The sequence below is a fragment of the Pseudonaja textilis genome, chromosome 5 (assembly GCF_049901715.1).
Source record: "Pseudonaja textilis isolate UNSWEBS1 chromosome 5, rPseTex1.2, whole genome shotgun sequence".
NCBI classification, from domain to species: domain Eukaryota; kingdom Metazoa; phylum Chordata; class Lepidosauria; order Squamata; family Elapidae; genus Pseudonaja; species Pseudonaja textilis.
The window spans coordinates 5,499,819-5,526,671 of record NC_141994.1 but is presented as its reverse complement, the minus strand read 5'-3'; the positions used below and the strand labels follow the sequence as shown (position 1 = coordinate 5,526,671).

Genomic DNA, 26,853 nt, shown 5'->3' with positions numbered 1-26,853 from the left:
CTTGGAGGCTAACCAGATAGGGTGGAGAAGAGAATATCTTCTTTAAAATGTCTGCAATATTCATTAAATCACTTGTTGACCAGTGAAAAGGTTTCTTTCTTTCTTTCTTTCTTTCTTTCTTTCTTTCTTTCTTTCTTTCTTTCTTTCTTTCTTTCTTTCTTTCTTTCTTTCTTTCTTTCTTTCTTTCTTTCTTTTTTCCCTGCCTTCTTCCAACCTGAGCAGAACATTAAAATGGTACAGACTTTGATGATGATTCTGGCTGGTCTATCGCTGCAGAACTGTTTCAACAAATTAGTAAAATCCATAGCAACAGAAAAGGCAGCATTGCACAGCCGTGAACGCCCATGTGCATTCAAGTTTGCCCTTTCCAGCTACCTATGGGTCCTCCCAACACTCTCTCTCGACCCATATGATGGGCACAAGATAATGGATTGACTACTCCAATTTCAGCCCATGACAACCACAGACTCCAATAGCATGGAGATCAAGGGAAGGGGATGATTAAAAAAAAATACCTTGCCATAAAACATGAGACCTGCAGTATAGGATAAGCACTATTTTTCAGTCTACACCTCTCAGTCCCTCGGAAATGAATTATACACCACAATTCTGGAAGGATTCAATGGGCTTTTTTCCAGGGATTAATACATTAGGAAATGGGCTATCATCAGGCTGGTTACCCCAAGAAAAACAGAAGCAAAAGGCAAGTGGACATTCTTTTAACACAGACCTTTGCAGAACATCTCTTCTAAATGATTCAGCATGTGTTTTCACAGAAATCTAAACAGTAGAAGACATCTCCAAATTTCCCTGTAGGCCTCAATCTGATTCAGAAGCCCTTTTAAAAGAGGCATTCATCAAGAACCATGGTGGCGCAGTGTTAGAATGCAGTACTGCAGGCTACTTCTGCTGACTGCTGGCTGCCTATATTTTGGCAATTTGATTCTCACCAGTTCAAGTTGATTCAGCCTTCCAGCCTTTTGGGGTGGGTAAAATGAGGACCCAGATTGTTGGGGGCAGTATGCTGAATCTGTAAACTGCTTAGAGAGGGCTGTAAAGCATTGTGAAGTAGTATATAAGCCTAAGTGCTATTGCTAGTGCTTCCTTTTTCAATAAGAACCAAACAAATTCACAAAGAGAAAGTCAACAATAAATGTATCAGCTAAAGAACCTACTGTGCTCCAGGCTTCCAAAGCTATCTCTTCAAGTTATTGGCCTGCTCGTCGATCTTGTGTTCATATAAATATGAAGTACTTCCACTTGGACTCCAAAATCATAGATAAAGGAGGCATTATCTAGTGATAAGAATAAAAGGATTAGGTCCATAAGCCACCTAAGTAGCAATAACACCTTCTACAAATTTATTGTTACAGTTAGAACTATTAAGAGCTTAATGTCCTAGGAGGATTAGCAATTTAATCCTACAACCACACCACCACCCAAAATCACCTTCTTATTTTTTCCTTAAAATTTGTCCAAATAGCTATCAAAAGCATATGGGAATTTGGTAGTGAAAAGGAATAAGACAATTCAGCAAAAGGACAAGATAATAGGAACTAAAAACTAGTCTTTTTGTTAGAATCATCCAAACTTCCTACTTGGAATCACCAAACCTTTGCTATTCTTCATTTGAATATGTAGGCGAAAATTCTGGGAAGAATTCATTTTTATATAGGTTAATAAAAGTTACTCTGTTGGCTCCTGGTTTAACCTAATGATGCAAATTCTGGGATTGATAAATTTGGACGATTCCATATTACAGTCCCTCCTTATCTTGTTTAATTCATCTGCAGGCCTTTCAGATTTTTATACAATTCCTTCAGTGGATCTTTCAAGTGTACTTATCATGGTCTCAACCATTGTTCCGGCAAATGGTGAAGACTCACGAACATAGCATTCAGTGTTTTTATTAGACATGGTTCTAATGACAACAGCTATTTCTGTCCTGCTTGTACCACTACTCAAGAATCAACTACTAATAGCAGGATTTCTAGTTAAGCTCAGTGACCTGAAGATATCTAATTTTTCTACAACTGCCCTTGCCAATTCATTCATGAATAAGTTTCTGCTGTGGGATAGATGATGTCCCAGTTATATGTCATCCCAAATGTTTCTCATATGGTTGAGAAACAGTCTAGATTTAGAACCAGGGCCGAGTTCAAGTATTTGTTTACATTTAGTATATGATTTATACTATAGATATCCATTAGAACTATTCTAGTCCTTGAAGCAGTTGGAAATGAATCAGAGAAATAGAAAAATTAGAATATTCAATCCAAAGAATGATCTTACAAGTAATTCTGCACACTACTGATATCACGTGTCATACTTTGGAACAGTTAAATTAATATCTCTCCAAAAGGTTTTTAATATAATGATAGATATGATAATATGTACAGACATCATGCAAAATTTTCTTTTTTCCTCTCTTTTAGCAATATACTTCGTTCATTTCTTCATTCAGATAGGTATTTTTCCCCACACAGATATGGTGGTTTCAGCCTCAGAATTTTTTCTTTTCTTATTTCATCCTCCTCTACTTCAGAGGAGCTCTCTCTTCTCTGTTTATCCCATCTTTCTTTTTTTGGAGAAATGTAACCCTGGGGGCATTTACATTAATTGCTTAGGCTTCTTTAGAAAAGACTGTGGAGATTATTTGCCGAAAGCCTTGTTAGTTTTTTTCTGGGGATGTCAGTGCATGCTAAAAGGCATGAGGTAACTTAGCTTTACTTTGCAATAGATGTGCAGAACAGTCTGGGGTTTTACTGTGTGCTACTATTTCCTGACATTCCTACTCTGGCTACAGTATTTTTTAAGGGTGAAAACACCACCAAAGTCATCATTATGTGGATCCTGTGATATAATACTCTGCTGGAATTAAAAACTGGAATCAAAAAGCTGACCTGGACAATTTGGACCAAAACCCATGAAAACTGATGCTTATTTGTCATGCATTACATTTCTGTAGTGATACTGATAGATTACACCTCGCCCACAGAAATGGAGGCAAAGGTTTATCTCAAGTCGAACAAAGAGTTGAAGAAAAGGAAGCATTGGCTGATTATGTAAAATAAATCTCAGAACAAGCATTGATGCAAGTTAAAAACGGATACTTTACTGAACGTGTAGAAAACAAAACACGAATATCCAAATAATACAATAAAAATACGAACAGAATGCTGGCAAGGAAAAGCATGACACAGTCAATTTTCTACAAAACATTGAGCGGGGAAAGGAAATAAAAAAATCAAGCCTGGCAATGGCTTATAGCTGAAACATTCAAACAAAACAAAACTTTCGGTTGCATCTAGCCCGTGACCCGCCAGTTTGACACCCCTGCTAAATTCTGCTTCATCGAGAACAGTGGGAGTCTTTTAACCCAACTGCCCTACATCCTCAACGTTGTGTAGCCTGTCCACCTATTAAGGTTCTGAACACTTCTCAAGGGCAGCCCAGGCAGAGTGCTTTGTGGCAGTTATGTAAGCAGGATATCTGGGTTCCTGGAGAGCAATAAGAAAAGAAAAGGAAGTCACACACCAGCCACGCTAACCATTTTCCTTTGTATCATATTTTCCCAGATATTTCGAATTATAACACCCCAAATTTTCCCCCCAGGAAGGAAAAGGGAAGGGTTCCTGTTTACAATAAAACAGAACGGAAACTTCACAGTGCCACATTTGCCAAAGCAGGAACTCTGTCCTCATTATAAGTTTCTTTCGGATGACGCTTAGCCTCGCTCTTAAAAATGAATTCTGAGGCTGGGTGAGTAACTGAGTGGAGTTGTTCCCCCCCGCTCCCCGCAAAAAAAATACAATTAAACTTTTAAAAATGCAATTAACACTAAGAGCATCATATTAGTTCTGTTAAGGCAAATACCTTCCAAATATTTAAACTAGAATGCCCATAAGCTTCATCCAGCATAATTTAAAAACTTCCAATAATTATGGAAATTGTAACCTTAAATATCGAGGGGCACACAATTTGTGCATGTGTCTGGCAACAAAATGAAAGACCATTCATGCACTGTTCAGCTGATCTGTATTTCTGACATAAATAGCAGAAAAAAATTCTCACATCGCATTGCAATTATTGTAATAGACGTTTTAGAAGTTTCTCCAATCATATCGTGTGAATTCAGACGGATGCCCATTTTGTTAAGTTTTTCCTCAACATCTCTCTACAATAGCTAGTATTGCCGCTTCATTGAAACCACATCCTAGATTGCTCAATTCTGTGCTTCTATTTCTTCTAGTCATCCCACCTGTGACTCAAGATTCGTGCTAACCTAGGTGATCACCAATATTATTGGCATTATATTATTTGTTATATAAATTATTGTTTTTATGCCTGCTTTTTACTTACTTACATCTGTAATTGTAGTATATGCGTTCAATACAGCACTTTCTAGCCTAGGGGCCATAATAAAGCTTTGTATTCACAAATCATTGAGAGGCTGTAAATATTGGAATTGTGCACAGTTCAGAGAGGGGTGGTGCAGGTTTTTCTGCAGAGCTGTCTTCTCAAATAATCCCTGATCTGTGACAAACCTGTTTATATTCCAGAGATTGTCACTTCTCTTTGGTGGCATGGCACAGAATTATAGCGAGAATTTGAATTAATTTCTGCTTCCCATCAGTTTAGATGTATGGCTGATCCTTGCATTTAAGACCACTGCAGCTTCTCCACAGTCATATGATCATAATTCAAGTGTTTGGCTGCCGGCATGTAATTACAATGGTTGCAGTGTCCTGGAATTGTCATCACTATTTGCAACCTCAACTGGCATCCAACAAGTAAAGTCGGTGGAAGAAGCTAGATTCACTTAATGATTGCATGGTTCACTTAACCATGGCAAGGTGGTCATAAAATTGAGTGTGACTCACTTAACTTGCTTAAAAGCAGAAATGCTTGCCCAAATTGTGGTCATAAGTTGAGGACTATCTTACTTTTATATTTTCTCTCTTATCTCAATTCTCTGATATTTTGAAAAGTCCTCCTTCATTCTGAAAAAATCTTGTATATCTTTAGATCTAATAGGTCTAATAGGTGCTTAAGTCTAATAGCTGTAAAAGGTGCTTTTTTCCCTCTGTTTTATGCATGAGTATTATCTCATCTTAAACTTACTTCAAATTGGTTCAGCTAGTTCTTGCTCTGCGGATCCCTTTTCTACAGACTCAAACTCAAGTTGCTTTTTAGTTCATCGTATAAACACTTCCTTATAACTGAATCCAAGATTGAGGCTGCAGTGCTGTGTTGTGTATGTGCGTGTGTTCACACACAAACACACATTTACCACCAGTTGTAAGGGTTTTTAACCTATGGTCCATGGACTGTTGGGTGTCTATGGATAGATTTCAGAGGATTCTTGAACTAGAATGCGGAGGGATTACAACTTGATTTTTGTCACTTTATGCATTTAAATATTTCTTTTTCTGAAAAGACTTTTATAGCTTTGACCAGATTTTCAAAGAGGTTGATGGGAGAAAAATATTAAGGACCCCAGTGGATCCATGTAACTAAAAAATAAATCTTTGAGTGGTGCAAAAATTTACAAATATGGAGCAGAAATGGGTTCAAATCATTTGAAACGTATGTATAGTTCTCATAGTGAATAATCTGAAGGCAGTGAAGTTATTTAATATTTTTTTGTGAATTCTTATCCAGTAACTCAGCTGTAATCAGTTCAGACTGAGAGACCAAGTAGTAAATATTTGGAGCTCATATTGAAAAGATTCTGGAAAGGGATTTGGCATAAGCGTCAAAGTTAACTACTGTAGAATTGCCATATGTGGACCTAAATTGAATTTTCTTCTTTGCCAGAAGGATTTCCTTTTTGTCTGTAACACAACTTGTCCATTCTGCACTTTCATATTTGATACTCTCATACTGAGCACTCTGCGAAGAACATGTAAATAGCAGAGTCACCATCTTCCAGAAAACTCTTTTTAATCCAGCTTTATTTTTTGAAATTCAGATCTCAAATAGCAGTTGGATATTTTTGTTTTCAGGGTTCGTCAGTTAAGCAATGGAAAGGCTCCATTGTTGGGCATTAATCGGCCTTGATGGAGCCTTGCTTCCTGCCACAGTGCCCAATAACCAATTGGAATGAGGAAGCTTGTCTACAATGAAATATAATTCAGAGATGAACCAGACATCACTGCTTGGACAGTTTGTGTCAAAAAATGTTATTTATGATGCATAACAGAAAAAGGCAACAGACATTGTTTTCCCAGTGGGCTGAGTGTAGAGCAGTAATGATGCTGTGTAAACCTGCCCTTAGGGCAGTGCCCCATTCTTCCATAGAAGAAGGCTGGTCATGTGGACTAGCCCTAAAAGTCTTCTTAATATTCTTTTCCAAGATTCCTACATTATTTATTGATAGGAAACCTATTGTTTCTGAGTATATTTTTCAGAAGAACTGGTCAAAAATTCCTTAATCTAATGAGGTGTCCTCAGTCTTCTTAAGCTTATGATATCTTGAACAGGCAAGAATATTAGCGCTATGTAAAGCACAGAGTAAATAGACACCATTTAAATCAAAGGAATATGCAAAACTAGTAGTAAATGTAACAGGCTGTCTCAAAAGTTTTTAAAAATTGGGAAGAGAGCCTGTGATTTAAACACGGTGAGTAGACTTGGAACTATATGGCATCATCCATGGTGGCGCAGTGGTTAGAATGTAGTACTGCATACTACTTCTGCTGACTGCGGGTTGCCTGCAATTCAGCAGTTCAGCCCTCAGTGGCGCAAAGTTGACTCAGCCTTCCATCCTGCCAAGGTCAGTAAAATGAGGACCCAGATTGTTGGGGGCAATATGCTGACTCTGTAAACTGCTTAGAGAGGGCTGTAAAAGCACTGTGAAGCGGTATATAAATCTAAGTGTTATTGCTATTACTATAATATTCCCTACAAAACTATTTTGGTCAGTCATCTAGGATTCTCTAGGAAAATAATTCATCAACAGTATTATTTCTTTGAAGCTGTGTTTTGTCGAAGTTTGCTGTTCCGCTTGAGGAAGTATAGTTGAACATTTTTAAGGATATTGGGAAAAGTACATTATTAGTGGTAATTAATTATTTTGGAACAACAATAAGCAGCAAAGATTCTTGAATTAAGGACTGCTTTACTCTCGCCTACTCCATTTCTATTAAATTACATCTGTCTATGCAATGTCTATGTTTTTGTAAACAGAAATATGGAATATGGATGTTTAAAACTCTGTATCTGCTTTTAAGATTACAGTCTCCCTTATGTATTCTTGCAAACTCTGCATCTTTTGAATATTTGCTTCTGCGTAGTTTTTGTTTGCTTGAAGTTCTTTATTTATGCTTGCTTCTTATGCCTTCTAGATGCACAGTTTGTTTGGGGTTGAATTATTCTGGTTTAGGTACCGGATTTATCTAGCCAGTTTATATAACTGATTGACCCAGTTTTAATGTGTGCATGCTTAAAAAGATTGTAGTTGAATGTCATTGTAAAGGTCAGGTGTTTTTTTTTCAGATCTTTCCCGCCGCCAACCCGTTTTTGTCAATTTTTCTTTCCTTAGATCTGCAGAATTATTAATCTTGTATCATGCCAATGTTAATCATGCTGCTGAAAGAGGGGAGACTCCTTTACATTTGGCCTGTAGAAATGGAAATATTGAATGTGTTAAACTTTTAGTGGAAGCTGGAGCAGATAGAAGTGCAAATACCTCTGTAAGTCTGAACTCTTTCTCAGTAAACGTTTCCGTTGAGATGTATCTTATTTTTGTTGGTTTGCTTTTAATCTCCTTCCTTTTGTTCAGGAGTTCAAGGTACATCTCTTCTTCCCCATCACAGAGGGATAGAATCAAGATCACGTGAAGTGTTAATTACCCCTTCATAATGCCTTGGAAAGACCACACTTTGAATACTGCATCCAATTTGGGTTGCCATGATGTAAAAAAGATGTTGAGATTCTAGAAAGAGCACAGAGAAGAGCAACAAAGATGATTAGGGGACCAGAAATGAAAACATATAAAGAATAGTTGCTGGAATTGGGTATTTCTAGTTTAATGAAAAGAAGGACTGGGGGTGACATGATAGCAGTGTTCTGATATCTCAGTGTTGCCACAAAGAAGAGGGGGTCAATCTATTCTCCAAAGCACCTGAGGGCAGGACAAGAAGTAACGAATGGTAAATAATCAAGGAGAGAAGCAACCTCGAATTAAGGAGAAATTTTCTTGACAGTTAGAACAATTAATCAGTGGAACAATTTGCCTCCAGAAGTTGTGAATGCTCCAACACTGGAAGCTTTTAAGAAGAGATTGGACAATCATTTGTCTGAAATAGAATAGGGCAGTGGTGGCGAACCTATGGCCCGTGAACCTATGGCCATCTGAGCTTCACTGCGCATGTGCGCGTGCCTCCCTCCAGCCAGCTGGTCTTTGAGTCTCTGCTGTGCATGCATGGGGGGCAGGTCGCATGCGTGGGGGGCATGCATGCGTTGGGTGCAGACATGTGGGGGAGCAGAGCAGATGCAGGGGGTGCACGCATGCGTGGGATGCACACATGCACAAGGAGATGCGCCTGTTGCATTTTGGGGGTGCGCGTGTGTTTTGGGCAACTCGTGCCAAAAAGATTTGCCATCACTGGAATCGGGTTTCCTGCCTGGGCAGGAGGTTGGACTAGAAGATGTCCAAGGTCCCTTCTAACTCTGTTATTCTGTTATATATCTACTCATATTTACTCACTATAAATACCTATTCCATGACATTTTTGGAATAAAATAATATTTCATTTTTACATGGCAATCCTACCCCTGGGCTGCGACCTGTTTGGAACCGGGCCTTGCTGGTGGTGGTCAAGATCATGTGGTCTGCGCTTGCGCACGAAGCTTCCCTCATCCAAACGGGGGCCGTTCTCAAGTCACAAGGAAATATCCCCTCCCCCCCCAGCGGGCCACCAAGCCAGGTTGGGGACCGCTGCCTTAAACAAGTTTTAATTGACACTTTTCCTCCCAAGATTCCTGAAATAACTTTCTTTCCTATTTGCATACTCGGCAGCTATAAGATGAGAAGTGACATTGTTCACAATGTTTCTGTCGTCTTTCTTTGCATGATCTCCATGTGGAAGAGTTTTGTTTTATCTCTGCAACAAAACCTTGGGCACATCATATCACAATAAGACAAGGGCCTTTTATTGCTCTCCCCTTGAAGTTTGTCTAAAAACTTTCCCCACCTTAATTTTCTTCATGGAGTTACTCATTTTGTATTATGAAGCAGTGAAGACATTGTCACACTTTAAAGCCATACTCACGAAGGACACAATGAATAAAGGTGAATCTTGAATCAGATGAGCTGTTGTCCCACCGAAAGGAGTGTGTTGCCCTATACAATATATAATGTGATCATTTGCTTTAAATATCCATTTTCTCCTCTCCATGCAGTATACGTTTCTATATCTAGACACAAGCAATCAAACATGTGCATGTGTTTAGATTGTGGCTACAGTGGCTTTTATGGTATAAGCTATTGCATTTCACAAAGAAACAATATATATCATGTAGACGTGATAGAATCTGACTTTGCTGCATGTTATAAATAATATGTGGGTGTGAGTGGGTGTATTAGATGCTTCCACATTGTGAGGAATGCTTTTTTCTTCAAAATTCAAGTGCAATCCCTGAATCCAGGGATATTTTTAAGGAATGTACAGTATTATTGTTTTGGCCAAGATAGTTTTTCATCCTATTTCTATAGACATGTGTATATGCACACACATATACCAAAAAAAATGTTCCTATTGTCTCATTTGGACCTTTTTGCTTACCTGCTGTTTCTCTTAATGTCCTGTCTCTAAAGCCTCTAAAGTATATCAATTTATATAATAATCAAATGAATATTATTGATAGGTAAATTAATTTGTATACACATAATTTCACATCAAAATCCCATTACATTTACCCAGCTGAACCACACTATTTAGCAAGCGTGTCAAATTTCATGAGCGGGCAGCAAATTCTTAGTTATTTGTTTTGTTTTTAATGCATGTTTAATATCCAAGAAATATTTATGGTAATTTATGCTGCAAAAATCAAGAAAGTAATAACATGGAAAATGGTATACTGGCAGCAAAATGTATGTGGTCAGTCATGCTGGTAAAATGTATTGTTTTTTTATTCATTTCCATTGAATTTCAGTCAAATGGTATAATGAATAATTATAGTTTTAATTACTTTGGGAGCATAATCCACAAGGCATAAAGAACTGTTTGAAATGGATCTTTAAAAGTAATATCAATATTATTCTTCCATCCTTTATTTGCAATTGCCTTTATGACAGGAGAAAAAAATCTAATTGGCAAAATTATTTCCCAATTAATCTTGACCACTTGACCTTTGACCTTGGATGAAAGACAAATTGGTGAAGGCAACTGTGTTTTGAAGAAACAGGTTGCGTTTTTTTGTCTGAATAAGAAACACTGGAAAATACTGCAGCTTATAATTTGCCATTTAAGGGCAGAGGAGCCTTATTCTGTCAGCTGAAATGTACTGATTGGGAAAAAGGGGAAGGATTAGTAATAAAAAGTGTAAGATTTATGTAACTTAAAGAGAACCCAGAGTACAGTAATAAAATAAATATATGCATTCAGAGGTTGGCTGTTTAAAATAAATAAATCAAACAAAATTAAAGTTTGAAAATTATTTCCAAAGGAGTTTTACTTCATTTGTGCTTTCTATTAAGCTAATGTAGAAAAAGACTTCTGGTACTGCATAGTGCCAAAAAATAATCATATACTTACATACATTATAAGATTTGCAATAATAACAATAACAACAACAACAACAACAACAACAACAACAACAACAATAATAATAATAATAATAATAATCAGCAAGGGTAGTACCAGTAGTAATAGGTGCCTTGGGTCCAGTCCCACAACAACTGGAGCATCATTTGAACGCCATAGGCATTGACAAATTTGCCATCAGTCAACTGCAGAAGGCAGTTTTACTTGGAACAGTTTCCATCCTGTGGCAATATCTGTAATACCATCAAACATCCAGATTTGCCTATCCCAGGTCCTTGGTAAGGACTCGATAGGTAGACAAAAATGCCAAACCCAGTCTGAACATCTGGCTGACTATGCGATGAATAATAATAATAAACATCCACCTGTCCCACCTCTTTGGGAAGGACTCGGTAAATCGATAAATATGCCAAGTTCGGTCTAAGCATCTGGCTGACTGTGCAACCAACCAGAATAATAAATTAAATATTTCACAAAGTTCCACTAATGAGTATAATTGTCTTACTGGTGAGCTGCACAATAGAAGTATCTACATAGCTGGCAATGACCAAATCCCAAAATTTGTTCCCCTATCAAGAAAAATATGATCCGTACCACAGAATTTACCAAGATTGTTTATTTTATCCAATAAAGAACAATAAGTTGGAAATCTGGCCCAAATACATGTGATCTACTGTCTGGAGGCCTTCTTGAACCGATGTTATTTAGAGATTAAGTGCAGTTTCTAAAATTTCCAGCCAACATGGTGAGGAATCATCCAGATATTTATCCCTAGATCTAGCTCTAATCCCTAGATTTAGCATTCATTTTGCCCAAATTAATATATCTGTTTTACCTCTGAAACTGCTACAAAATTAAAAGGCCTGGGGGAGAAGAAATATGAGGGGCTTCCTCAGGGACATCTTATACTTTCTTATAACTTCAATCTTGTGTAGCTCACTAGTAGAGGTGAACCAATAGAATTATCACCTCCCATGCCACATTTAGATCTAAGTGAGGACATGAATTAAAATGCTTTGCTTTGATCATAAGAATTGCCTTTAAAAAAAACAGAACCAGTATATATGTTATAAACTGTTATATCTGTAACTGTAATAGTGGCTACAATATTTTAAGCAAATTAAAAAATACGTTATCCAGGGACATACCTCATATTTCTAGAAGTTGGTGTGCATAAAATAAAGTGGAAGTTAAAGAAAACAAATGCAAAACAAATGCATTTCTCTAAACAATAGAAATTGCTATGGTAAGCATGTATTTATACCTGCATCAATGTTCCCTTGTTATGATATTTTTTCTACATTTCCAAGGAATATAAGACATTCTTATCAATGAGCTTTCTGTATGATGCTTTTTTTAATGATTTTGCTTCAGACAGCTAAAAGCATCCTTTGCGCTCATTTTGCGCTATTTGCTAATTTATAGTCTTTTCTCTCCTTCTAAAAGCAGCAACTAGGGTCAAAAAGTCAGATAAACTATTTTCTTTTCTGATTAAATTCTGATATATGGAGGATAATAATAGGGAGTCTTTACCAAAAGTACTGCAAAAACATGAGTTATTAAGAAGAGAGCAGGTTTAAGAAAATGTTTGCTTATTTGTGCATTTGTTCGTTCATTCATTCATTCATTCATTGTACCAATTCATTTATCTAGAATTCTGAGTTGTTTTAAATTTGTTTTTTAATTGATCTAGGATGGCTGGACTCCATTTCATGCTGCTGTTGATGCTGATAATGTTGATTGCCTAAAGTTTTTGATGTATTATGGAAAATCAAGAGATGGAAACTTTGAGAATGAAGCAGATACTAATAACATCTTGAGCTTAGAGAGTGAAGATTTATTTCGCCATCAAGCAAAGCCCGTTGTTTCTGCAGATCTCATCAACCACGTGAACAAAGATGGCTGGACTGCAGCCCACATAGCAGCGTCAAAAGGCTTTAAGGTCAATTTGTTTACCTGGCACATTGCTTAGGATATTGAGCAATCAAATTTAAATGACAATTGCGCTGGTATGCATGGCTGATATATTTGAGGCCAAATTTAATCTTAATTTAGGATGCTATTTACAAAGGGGATAAAGTTAGTTTGGGGAATAAACAATATGAATGTGTTGTCATGAAGATGAAGGACATGTAAACCAGTTTTAAGACCAGAATGATGGTTCAGGTAAATATCCTGCATTATAGAATTCAAAATTATCTAAACAAAAGACAAACATGAAAATTCTTTACAGATTCATTGTCACCAAAGGAAGATAAAGCAACTAGCTATTAATTGAATTCATTGAACAATTGTGGCCAATGTTGTGCCTTGAGGAACCAACAATAGGGATTGTTATTTCCTAATTGTTGGTTTATAAGATTACTTTCTAAATTCTATGCTATTTCTTATCCTGTAAGGGACATAATAGAAACATTTTAGCTGGGTATAATTGGAAAGACTAAATTAGATTTTCAAGTCATAGATCTTGTACCCCTATTGCCCCTTTGCAAGTGTCCTTTTAAAATAACTAACTCAAACTGGTGTGTTACTTGGCTAATTATATAAACTGCAGCGGACTTTACAGTAGCAACGGCTATATGTATAGACAGTGAAAAATTGCCTGGTTATAAACTGCCTTGTTTCCAACTTAAAGCAAAATACTTCTTAGACTTTTAAGCTAATAAACAATGATCAGGTTTATTACAATCAACTCATTGGGCTTTTGGCAAGCAGATACATAGATACATCTATAAATCATCTTTCCCCTCTAAAGTAAATGGATGCAGAGCATCACTTCCTCAAATCTGGTTTCTGTGGCATATATTTTTCCTATTCAATTATATCATAAAAAGCCTACACCATGGTCTTCTTCAGCTCAGTGCCTTTTGATAAACACTATAATTTCTATCACTTTGTATATCCGCTCCTAAGGAATAATGGGGTTTGTAATCTAATCCAGTCTATTTATTATCTGCATTAGTATTGCATTAATATTAATATATTGTTATTCTCTTTCCAGAGCTGCCTAGAAGTTTTATGTAGCCATGAGGGACTGGAGGCTGAAAGAAAAGATAAGTGTAACCGAACACTACATGATGTTGCTACTGATGATTGCAAACATCTTCTAGAGAACTTGAGTAAGTTAACAGTCTCATACTCGTACTGAGGACCTGAATGTTTCTGTAAAACCCATAAAGTCTGCACAATTACCACATGGTGCAGAATATCCTACTAATTACAGATGTTAAGATTTCTCTCTGTTTCTATGCACTGTGACAATAGAGAATGTCCTCTGGTAGATAGCCTGAATGATGGAATGGTTGTGGTATTGTCGAAGGACTGGGTCCAAGTCCACTCTCAGCCATGGCTATTCACTGGCCCTGTTCCTTCGACAGGTTTGACTAGATCTTGTGGTTATAGGCAGTTTGTCATGACACTTTCATATAATAGTCTTTAGAGATTAAATTTAGCCCCAAACAGATCTGATTTGTTTGAAATTAAATCAGGCTTCCCCTAGCCATCCTTATCCAAAATACCAACGGAGCATAAAATGCTCCTTATCCAAAGACCATCCTAGGCAGCCCTTGAGATATGGAGCTTCTTTAGTAATTCCTTGCTGGCATAGTTTGGGCTCTCTCCCACAGCCAGATGGGAAATAATGGGACTATGAAAATAGATAAGATGCATGCAATCCATGCTGGTGATAATTGTTATCGTAGCACAACGGATGCATTTGTTTGGACTTGCTCTGCCAAGAGAAGAAAGAAAAGAGGTGAGGTGAGAAAAGTCAACTTTTGAGAGGAATGTTGGAATGGCTTGGGCTGTTCACATCATGCCAAAGAGAGAAAGTGTGCCAGTTTCTGTTTATCAGTCCAACCTACTTTACATAATTGTTTTGTGAGAGAAAATTTGAAAAGGTAAAAGATCTCTATGCCATTTGAAGCTCCTTGCGGAAAACAGGATGTAAACCTCTCTATCTCTCTGTGGAGATGGCCTAAAATATTTTTAAAATAAGGATGGATCTTGTAAGTAGAAGGTAAACTATGCTGTGACATTTCAGACATTCCTCATGTAACCATTTTTATGGTGTTTGCACTCATTTCTTTTGAGCCATCTTTGTCAGAGATTTTCAGACTTGCCTTGCCATAATTTTTAGCCATACATGGTACAGATTGAAGGCACATTAGAGCACCGTTGATTATTGGCGACATTTAATCATTTTAGCACTAATCACATTCTTTTATGTCCCGCTATTAAAGAGAAGTTGTATAAATTGCTCATTATTTCATGCCAAATTTATATTTTTTCAAGGTAATTCAGTGAGAGGATATCATTATTTCAATTTTGCAGACCAATCTTATAGTTAGTTGTTCAGGGTTTTCCACTGAGACTCTTCTCAATTGCATTGCTCGTGGCTTCTTGCCAGTTTATAATCATGTTACTCAAATGCAAACGTGAGATGCATCCTTTGAAAAGACCGGTACTTCTCCTGTCCCAGGGATACTGTTATTCTATTATCCGGAATTTGGAAAACAGACAGAGAAAATTCACCATATAGGCTCTTCTTGTAAACACCCCTTTGAGCCCTGTGGTTTGGCAGAGCTCCTCTGTCCCATTTAAAAATTGAGCAGTCTGAAGTAGCATATCTAGACACCTAAATTAGCATGGAATGGATTTTTCCCCAAGACACTCTCACCTGGAACTTTGAATGGGAGGGTTAATCAGGTTTTTAGCCTTTTTACATCAATTGAGAAATTGGCTTATGCAGTAGCAAAATATCTTCGAGCTTTTACCAGAGCATCTATTGTAGCAAACCACAACCAGCATTTTAAATGAAGGAATAAAGTAGATTTTCCCTACCAAAGCAAGAAAAAAAAAAAAAAAGAATGTGCAGAATACAGGCTGTGCTGAAGAAAATAATTTTAAGGTATTTACTTTCGCTATTCGTTGCAACTTTCTTTCCTTAACCATATACATTTGGAATGCCATCCCACTTCACGGCCCAGCAAAAATTGGCAGGAGTGTTTTGGGAGAAAATATAATCTAATGATTTCAATAATTTTCCTTTTTTATTTTCTTTAGAGCTGAAGTGTGTGTGTCTGTGTGTGTGTGCGTGTGTGCAAACATACACGCACATAGGCACATGCACATAAGCGTGCTGCTGTATAGGGCAGCTTATCAAAAAGTGATTAGTAGAAATGCATGTGTATTTTAATAGTATTCTAAGTAAACATGTTTTTAGTTTGGGATTATCTGAACAGAAGAAAGAAATCCTACTTCTACACTTTTTGTTTTTGTACTTAATAGTTAGGCCAGCATTCCTCAATTAGATGACTTGTATGTATAAGTTGGATGACAATTATCATAAAGATTAGTAAATATGAGCTCTCTGGGGATTGTCAGATTTGTAATCCCAATATATTTGAAGGATGCCAAGTTAGGGAAAGCTGATATACAGTAGGATAAGTTAATATTAGAGCAGAAGCCTTCACACGATATAGAATTTATGATTTGGCTAGAATCACAATAATATGGTAGGATATTCTTGGAATTTAAAATAGGGGAAGCAATGGCCTTCCTGGTTTTTCTTTTGTACAAAGGTACTGTAAAAACCGACTAAAATACAAGTAATATGGACAAAGGTGAAAAGAGCTGATTAAAAGTAAGTACATACTTTAAAAGGTAAACGCTCTCTTGAACTCAGCTTGATTTTTATTAAGTGAAACATATCCGTGCAGTTTTGTACATATTGTAGCTATTGTCCAATTTCCCGTTTTAACCTACATCCCTGAATTTTTCCGCAATGGATGAGGCTAGATAGGAAGGAAAAGGACAACAAGAATCTACCGATCAACCAATCACCGCCCCAAAAGAATATCCCCACCCCGTTACATTATTTGTGGGCAGCAACACTTTTGGGCCTTATCATCAAGATATGTAAAAGTTGGAGCATTGCAATCGATTAAAAAGTTTCCTTCCAGCATGGCTGTGAGGATTCTTCACACTCTTTTCATTTCCGAAGCATCACGCGAAGCATGAAATGAAAATATAAATTTGTAATATTTCACCTTTTCGTCAGATTTTAATTACAACTTTCAGGTGATCTCTCCAGCCATAATGTTTTTAAACTGTGTGATGCAAATGGCTACCGTACTATCCATTATGACTTGAGGCATTTTAGATATATTTGATATTCATCTAACAAAAGAAAAGAATCATACAATAATCAGATATTATGAAGCTAGATCTGAGACCACCGTTGGATAAGTTTTTGCTCTAAAGTGGAGTAATTTTTATTTGAAAAATCATTGTTTCTCTTGGAATCATATTTTAATGTATCTGCAGAACTAGCTTTGGATCCAAGGCATTTGAAAATGTACTGGTAAATGCTATGCCTCTGTTGCAGACCTATTCAGATTTCAAATTCTACTTAAACAGATGCTTTTAAAATCCCTTTACGGATTGCTGCAACCCAGATGGAGAAAACTTGCTGTGGCATGGATGATCCTGATATAGAAAATATAGTATGGATGTTAAATATACGAAAACAGACAACCTGGGATGATTTTTCCAAAGCAGTGACTCAGGCGGTGACAAACCATTTCCAAGCAATCGCCTCTGATGAATGGACAAGCCTGGAAGATTTGACATCTAATAACACCACAGAATTCAGTATCGGCCTCACTGCGAGCAGTATATTATCCATCAAACTGGGTAAGCGCTGGTGTTTCGCAGATCTTTCACATGTAAAAACTACCTTGAATAAAGCTAAGCCAGTTATAAGGAGCTGGTAAAATATAAAGTCTGTCCTCAGATTTAACACTCACCAGAGAAATCAAGGAAAACTTGGCCTTCTCTATTATTTCCTGCATCTAAACCTATAATATAACATCACATTCAGCTGTAATGTTGATATTTGGCTTTTTTTAACTTACTGTCTTGTATTAACCCAGTCATTGATTTCTAAAGCACGATTCATGTTTTAGTGTGATATATGAAACCAACTGTGATTTATTCAGTGCACCACATTTTAATGTATCCTGATGTGTGATAATTCATTCTCTCCCCTCCCCCCCTTATAATCTGGTTTATTGGTTTAATTGTGAATTAATTTGAAACTATGATTCCTGGTGAGCATACCAGGACGAATTAGGGATTGGAATGGAGTCATCGTTTATTTTCTTAGTTTTATCCCATCTTTATTCTTTTTACAAACAACAAAAAATGATTAATACATCCAACACACCTTCCTCCTCTTATTTTTCCCACAACAACTCCGTGAGTTGGGTTCGGCTGAGAGAGGGAGAGAGAGAGAGAGGCCCAAAGTCACCCAGCTGACTTTCATGGTGAAGGCAGGACTAGAACTCAAGGTCTCCAGCTTTGTAGCCTGGTGCCTTAACCATAGACCAAGCTGGCTCTATTTTTTTACCTCAGTGAAAGAGAAAAAGGTGTGCATTAATCTAAAACATTTCTTGAAGTAATAGAAGTGATACCTGGGCTTTGAATTACATATGGAAAGGACAGTGAAGTTTCTTTACTTACCTTTATTTCAGTTTTCAAATATGCGGAAACTAATGGACTGTTCAGTTCCCCACATGAGTTGTACTGTAATCACTGTGGCAAATATAAAAATGTGTGTTGTATTATATAAATTGCATCATAATAGAGCTATCACGTGCTCTGGGTGTGTCTCTGAACTTTCTTTCTTTCTCAGGTAATGTTTCATGGTCGGTAGGTCAGACCTTTCCCCAGCCACCTTGGGAATTTTTGAGAAGCAATGAGGTGGAACACGTCCTCATATCTTTACTTGGTAAATTCATTTATTTTTGTCTGGCATCAAATATTACACGAACATTTTAATGAAAAATTATAGGATTGTTCATCTTCAATATATTCTTTTTTTAATTTTTAAAGTTGAATCCATTTCCTCGAATATGTTCACAATTAAAATGTGAAGTTCAGCTAGAACAGCTAATTTTTAAACATCTTTCTAGATAATTCTTTCTTAGCTTAATACACATCATATGCAAATTATTTGCAGTAATTGGTATTGAGCTACAATTTTATATTTTTCTCTTATAGAAATGAAAAATATGCAATAAGAAGGTTTTATTCCCACTATCATCATTCTGGTGGCTTTTCTATTCTCAGCCTCACCACCTTGAAACAACAGTTCTGTCGTACATTACAGATACTATGATTATTATAATTGTGTAATGTATCTAAAGAGGTTTGAATTTTCCAGAATGCTGCCAAAAGCATGCATAGAATTTTCTTGTTTTTTATTTTTATCCAATATAGGTAGAATAACTCACAGAGATTTTTTCAAGGCAGTTCGCATTAATCAATTTAATAAACGCTATAGGTGTAGGTGAATGTTAATTTAATGCTTAGTTAAATTAATGTTAGTGTGTAATTTAATACTTAGGCCAGTGGTGGCAAAATGGGAGCGCATGCATGCCAGAAACTGGGAGAGCAGTTTCCCGGTGCGCTGCACGGAAGCGCCAGAACCTGGAAACTCAGCTTCCTGGAGCGCACATGCGCACTGGCCATCTGGTCTTCTGGTTTCTAATGCAAATGCACATGTGAAGACCAGTGCATCAGGGAGCTGTTCTTCTGGTTTTCCAGTGCTCCTGTGCATGTGAAGACCAGCTGGCCAATGTGCATGCATGTGTTGGAACCTAGAAGAGCAATGGGAGACAGCTGGCATGCCCGAGGAGAGACGGCTCTGTGTGCCACTTCCGGCAGGTGTGCCCTATGTTCACCATCACGGACTTAGCCCCTCCTTAACTTGGAATTGTACTCATTACTCTTTCTCCTATTCTAGGTCCCCAAGAAGGATGTCTGCACAGTGTGACTTATGCATCGATGATCCATCTTCAGACTTTACAGAATTATCTCAGGCTGGTATGAAGATGCTTAATTTTTTCTAAAAATATTATATTTCTTTCCGCCTCACCACTTCTATAACTACGCTGAAATAAAATCCTATAAAATACTCTTTATTTCCTACCTAAGCGTTTGGGGAAAGGTCTATGGATATCTACTCCTGTCAGGACTCCCTGACATAAATGAGAAAAAGAGGATCAGGAACGGCTCAAGAATACTAAAGTTGAAGCCCACAGCTTGTAAAGGATGATACTTTGTCCACCCCTGATTTATAATATTAAGAAGCAGATTGTTTGTGACAAAAAAAATAATTGCCAAATTATATTACAGCTTTAACTGTTTGAATAACTGTGTGTCAACTTGTAACTGGAATATGTGACATTATTTTGAGGTTGGAAGGTTGTGTCTACTTCTCTCCCTTGGCCTATGAAATTTTTTATTTTCCCCCCTGGTTCCATTCAGTTGTCTTGAAGAAAATCTATATATATATGTGGTCACTAGAAGTTGATGCAGATAATCAATTAATCATTTCATTGCTTGGAATAAATTGCGAAAAGAGTCATTCAGGAGAAGCAGAAACTTTTTCCTGGACATTTGACTTTATATTGCTTGCTTCCTGTGTGTGAATCAAAACATTAACTATCCCTATCCCTAAACACTTATCTCTAAGATCACCAAGACTGGTGATCTAGTACGGTTTATATTCAGGTATATTCAAGGTGCTTTAATGAGGAAACAACATATATCAGCTGTCCCCATGTTCTGCTGCAAGATACGAAATCATAACGCTCACGACACCTGTAAGACAGGAATTCTGGCACTTGCAGAGAGCGAAGTGGCTCACGGGGTTAGGGCACCAGGCTGATGATTGTCAGGCTCACATTTCACTTAGTTGCTACCATGGGACCAGGTGAGCTCCTGTTACATGCTCCAGTTCCTGCTAACCCAACAGTCCAAAAGCAAGCAACTGCAAGTAGATAAATGCCTGAAACTTAAGGGAGCACTTTAATAGGGATGTGAAGTGATGGCAGCAGTGATGTCACCATTCAGTCCTTTCAGTCTAGAAGTTCTTCAGGGCTCCTGACACAACTGCAGTTTGGGGTGGGGTGGGGGGTAGTTCAGCAATTTAATTCAAAATGTCCCAGCTCTAAGTGTACCTGTAGTCATTCTCCATTTTGATAGTTCTGTTGGCTTGAAAGGGTATGTAAGGGTATGTCATGGGAGTGTGATAACTTAAAGTTTTACTGATAGATTCCTTGTTCCTAGAGCTTCCCAGTAAAAAATAATAATGTTAGGCTTCCAATCAGGCTGAATCTCCTCTAACATATTCTTAAAATCTAATCAGCTTTGTATTCTTGGCTCTACAACTAAAGGAATTGACCTGTTTAGGCACACTGACTGTTATTTTGTCTAGTGCTCAATTTCTGATGTTACAGGAAAGTTATTTTGCTAAAAATTAAGAAGCTGTTTCCTACCAACATTCATGAAAAACAAAAGATGAATGCCATCTATTTAGTCTTAGCATGAAAGCTAGCTAAACATAAGGAATCCACCTACCAGATGGTTTGTAGAGCACCATTATTCAATATAAAAGGAAAGGAAAGGAAGGGGTTTGTTAAATACTGGAATCCTATTCTTACTTTCCTGGTAATAAATCCAACTGAACTCTACTTTTGAGTATGTACATACACATTTACCCCATAGAACAATATGTGTGTCTACCTGTGTGTGCCTGTGTCTGTGTGTTTATTAATTTTGAAACAGACCTGCCCAAAATACCACCTCTTTGAATTGCGTATTGTACATATTATTGTGTTTCTCTCTAGGTGGAACAGTATCGTAATATTATCTTTCATGGTCCAGAAGGAAGTTTACAAGACTACGTGGCTTATCAGATAGCCCTGTGTCTAAAGGTAAAAGGATAAAACTGCACAGCATTTGGAAAAATGAAAGGACATACTATTATTCTTTATTAAATTTGTAAATTTTTGACGTAGCACAAGCAACTGGCTGCAGGATTCTGCTGTGATATAGTCAAAGTGAAGATAGATGCCGATTTATCCAAGAAGCAACTTGCGGAAGTATTCATCAACAGTGGTATGAATTATTTCTGACTTTAAGCCATATACTTATCGATGCTTTCATTGGCAAAGCTACTTTTTAATTCAGAAAATCTCTGAGTTATCTAAAGTCTTATTATAAGAGAAGCATTTTTTAAATTGGATTGTTTCATTGGGGACATGGATACTGTACAGTATGCTATGTCCAAGACTGGCTTATTTTTTTTTTCGAATGATTGAGATGAATCCAAGGTAGCAAAAAGAATCGATTCAATACTGTAGATTCATGACTTGTCTCTAAGATGCTTTGTAGTGTTTTCCCAGCATGACTAAAGTTCTGCCATGGAAGTATAAGGAGCAGGGAGGGTTGTTCATTGTAAGACTTTCCTCTCTATGATCAGAACTTTTCTCAGACCATTTTCTAATAGGCCTAGGATACTAATAGGCCACCTCTGAAAAACCCAGTCATCTCAAGGGGACTTCACAACAATTGGAGTATGACAGGCCATGGATACAACAATTGGAGTATGACAGACCATGGATACAAACAAGTAATTATATGAAAGTACATTCCATTCAATATTCAAGTTCTGCCATGGAAGTATAAGGAGCAGGGAGGGTTGTTCATTGTAAGACCCTCCTCTCTATGATCAGAACTTTTCTCAGACCATTTTCTAATAGGCCTAGGATACTAATAGGCCACCTCTGAAAAACCCAGTCGTCTCAAGGGGACTTCACAACAATTGGAGTATGACAGGCCATGGATACAAACAAGTAATTATATGAAAGTACATTCCATTCAACACAACAGGACTTATTTCCAACAGAAATTGATTACATTATAAAGCAATGCTTTTATCAAAATTAAAAAGAGAGAGAGAGAGAGAGGCACAATGAGAACTATTAGTGCTTTTCCATGGATACTCATTAATTGTCATTCATTAACTGTTATAAAGAGTACAATGTTGGAAATAGTTTAGTTTTTTATTGATCTATTAATATGATATGGACATTAACATTTGGAGTCCCCTTGTGATGGAATACCCAGCTAGAGTGGAGGGCGGGGGGATGAAAAGACTGAAGAGCTTGGAGTCCTTGTAGGGAATGAAGCAAGGGAGTCCAGACCTCCCACCCCCGCCCAAGAACTGACTGTTACTAAGAGTATACAATCAGTCTTGCCAGATTGATGTCAGATGCAAGGGATCACCGTGAGCTGATCAGGGTTGCTTCTTTATTGTTGCCTTCCCATTTACAAGAATCTCAGCAGACTGAGAATATTTCCTTGGAAACATCTAGATAAAGGCTTCAGGATTTGTCATGGGGCTAGGGGGTGGAGTCTGGACACCTGTCACTTCATTCCCTGGAAGGACTCCAACCTTACCAGTGTTTTCGATTCTTCCCTCCACTCTCATTGGAGAACCCACCACACCTCTGTGTGTATCTTTTTCTGCTGGTGATTCGTTATAATTAGAATAACAGACTTTTTCAGCGTATGGGCAACCATATAATTTTGTTCGTTGTGCTATCTTTAGAGCAGGGGTGTCAAATCAAGGCCTGGGGGCTGGATCTGGGCCACGGGGTACTTAGATCTGGCCCATGGGGGATCTCCCTGGAAACAGCAAAGGACTGGCTCACGGTGCTTCTGCCAGCAAAAACACGGGCCCTTGAGCTCCGTTTTCGCTGGCAGAGGGTTGCAGGAGGCTGTGGAAGGTGTAAACGGAGCTTGGGAGTCCGTTTTCGCTGGCAGAGCGCTTGGGCAACCACAGGCACCCCTGAGACGAGTGACCTTGAGCTGGCCACACCCATCCTGGCCACTCCCACCTACCCCCTTGAGATGAAACACAACCCTGATGCGCCCCTCGATGAAATCAAGTTTGACACCCCTGCTTTAGAGCAGTCACCTTTCCTTCCCTTTTTTTTTTACTCACGATTAAATAGATGTTGTGATTGGAAGGATCGATCCTATTGGGAGTTTTGACTCTGATGACTGTTAGATCGTGGATTGACGTCAGAACCAGGAAACGTTAATCTGAAGGGCAAGCCAGTTAATTAGCACGTTGCCTTAATGGGTATAAAAGGACACAGCTGAGCTGGTGCATTTCGCCAGGAACAAAATAACTAATTTGAATGAGGACGTTACAGCAAAGAGCTCTCTGTTTGTTTGAATTTCGAATCCTAACAGTTTCTGCCAGCCGTTATCTTGTTACTTCCTTCAGTATGATTTGATTGTGAAACGGCTGCTTTCTGTTTGTTCATTTGAATTTCGAAGGGAGACATAACAAATAGATATCAGCTCTTCATGTTTGATAATTCAGATTGTTCCGTTCCCCCATCAGACAGAATAAGAATACCTTCTAGACTTGTGAAATGGACTTTCTTTGGCCAGACCCAATAAACTCTGTATATTTCCAGGTTGCTTGATTCCAGTGAAACAGCCTTCCATAAGCAACAGAATCATCATCATTTTAGAACATTTAGAAAAAGCCTCCTTATCAGAATTACTCGGGGACTTCCTTCAACCTCTTGAAAATCGCGGCTTGGATAACCTCTACACTGTAAAAAAAGGTATAAAATACATTATTTCCTTTGGATTGGTTGTAATCAGGAACTGAAGAGAAAAGAAAGATTAAAAGAATAGGATTCTATTTATTTCCGTCTTCTTCCTAGAGTGATTTTTAACTCATTGAATTGATTTATATTTGGATTGTGATTCTTTATACCATTGAATTATATTTTAAAATCATTTCAGCCAATGGAGTATCACATGCGTATTACTTCCACGAGAATTGTTTCCTTATGGGGACCCTTGCAAAATCCCGGCTTCAGGGCTCGGACTTGATGGTTCAGCAACATTTCCTCTGGGTTCAGCTAAGATGGGATGGAGAACCAATCCATGGCCTTCTGCGGAAATCCTTGCGAAGGAAGGTTTTAAGCAAGGTAGGAATCTGACATGTTTAAGTTTGAGACGGTTGTCCCACAACCGAATATATTTCATGCGATTATTAAAGTCAGCCTCACTTTATGTCAAGCTGATGCAGAAATAAACTTTTTTATGGATAAATTTTAGGAGTCATCACTATCAACAGCTGGTAATTTTCTAGAATCCAGAGGCAGACTGGTACACCGTGCTTTGTCATTTTTTAATAACATAGCTGCAGACTAATATCAGATTATGGTTCATCAGTGAGGTTGTCAAGCTATGTTAAGCTGACACTTACTGTATTATTGAATTGTTTCCAATGAAGTTCTTGCTGCTTTTAAAAAAAAAATTCCATGCTAGCTTATTTTTTTGTCCTGATTCATAGTCAAACCACAGAATAAAAAATTGTCTTTGGGCACGTTACTCAAAAGCTACTGAGGTGCAGTATGGGTTTTTGTTTTTTGCAATAGAAGAGAATACGTGTAGTTCAGAGTTGAACCTCCACAGTAGGTTTTTTGCTGTGACTGCAGAATTTTTGCTAATAAGGCGAGTTCCAATCCTCAAGTCTAGCCAGTGAGAGATGGCACATCATCTTCTCTTCAAAGTGTAGTCATAAATATTGCTACTTAATGGAGAGAGTGAGAATGCCAATTCCTAGTGCTCTTCGATCTGCACTATTGATCGGACGTGTTCCTCAAAAGAAGCCATGTCTGGTTTACAGCGATTAAGAAGGACATTAATACATGGCAACCCCAAGATGGTTCCTTCACTGCAACTGAAAAGTTACTCATCAGTTTGTGATTTGCTATTTTAAAAAGGAAGCTAAGCTTACTGCGATTAGAACACTTACATTTTCCACTTTGGAATGTTCAGAGCCCACATATTATTACAATAATCACTACAATAGCCTGTATAAAGTAGGCTCAGTATGAGTCATTGCAATAATTGGCAGTTTGAGACTGAAGCTGAAATTTCCTGGTTCTCAATTCAGTTTCTGGCAGAATGTGGAGGGGAAAAAAAACATCTTAATGTAAATTTAAGATTTAAAAACGTTGGAGCATCACAACGCTCGCTTCAAATGTGGGACAAGGATAGCAATGCTACGGTAGTTTCATGGTCTTGTAGTTGATCCTAAGCCAAAAACAAGCCAGTTTGTTCTTCACTTTCTCCAGTTTGATTAACAACAATCCTCCAACCTTTCACACAGTAGAACTGTGTGCCAGCAATGGAAAAGGGGTCCCTTTCTTTGAAGTAGTCATACTCAGATAATCGAACAAGGGATAAAGGATAACTAAAGAGGAGATAAGAGTTTTCTTGGATAAACCCCAACTTTTGAGTCAGAAAATGCAGACCAAACTAGATGTTTTCCAAAACTAGCATAGTCAATGGCATTCCAGGAATGTCTAGGTAGAGGAGCTAGAAGAATCTCTAAATGCTATTCATATATTTCTTTTTACAGTACAGGTAGCTGTATTCTGTAATAAATTTACAGCCATACCCAAAGCCTTTATAATCTGTAAGATGTTTAGCCCCAATAGGAGCCTTAAGCGCTCTGGGAATATCAAGACTTTAGGTACAGTTTAACTTAAATCTGCAATATTACCTTATAATATATTGCCTTAACTGAATACTTATGTCAACTTCTTCCACATTTTGGACTTTGTTTCTATCTCTATTACACCTCTGAAGTGCTCTTGATTTTGTACAAATGTCATCATTAAGATGAGCCAAATTAGACATGTATATATATGCATGTGCCCATCACGGCAGCAGATTCACAAGGCAGCACATTCAAAACTGAATGAATAATTTTAAGTTGTTAACAGCACTTGGCTGATAGCATGTGAAAATGTGTGTTTCTGGCAGCTTATTAACAGTGTTACAGATTTAAGAGGATGTTTGTTTTGTAAGAGACATAAGATTATTTACCCTAAAAGTAATAGTGCTTTTATGTACAAGCTAATCAAATTACACTTAAATTATTATAGGGAGATGTCACCAGAAGGTGCAGAGGAAGAAATTTAATTCTTTATTGATAATCATGGATTGGCTCATGCAAAACTGAGATCTAAGCTGCAGAATTCTATTTATTGAGCTTTTATATCCTTCACATTGATTTGCCTTTATCACTATAAAAATATGTCTTAGCAGGACTGTTTGAGGGAAGCTTTGATTAATGGTGCCTGGTAACTGTCTTCGATTGATGGTACTCTCAAGAACACTAATAGGA

At 37.5% G+C, this 26,853-nt stretch overlaps 1 protein-coding gene across 3 annotated transcripts in view; it reads left to right on the top strand.

Annotated features, from left to right (window-relative positions):
* The window catches only part of CTTNBP2 (cortactin binding protein 2), a 106,129-nt gene that overhangs the window by 60,386 nt on the left and 18,890 nt on the right, over positions 1–26,853 (top strand). For all 3 annotated transcript variants that reach the window (XR_015743739.1, XM_026713155.2, XM_087934013.1), the window contains exons 7-16: positions 7,547–7,697; positions 12,466–12,714; positions 13,774–13,891; positions 17,193–17,468; positions 18,469–18,564; positions 19,582–19,661; positions 21,470–21,556; positions 21,641–21,740; positions 24,116–24,268; positions 24,453–24,640. Coding sequence is in view for 2 of the 3 variants with exons in the window: in XM_026713155.2 (XP_026568940.2) it covers positions 7,547–7,697; positions 12,466–12,714; positions 13,774–13,891; positions 17,193–17,468; positions 18,469–18,564; positions 19,582–19,661; positions 21,470–21,556; positions 21,641–21,740; positions 24,116–24,268; positions 24,453–24,640 (1,498 nt within the window). In the remaining variant the exon portion in view is untranslated. The remainder of the gene's footprint in view (positions 1–7,546; positions 7,698–12,465; positions 12,715–13,773; positions 13,892–17,192; positions 17,469–18,468; positions 18,565–19,581; positions 19,662–21,469; positions 21,557–21,640; positions 21,741–24,115; positions 24,269–24,452; positions 24,641–26,853) is intronic.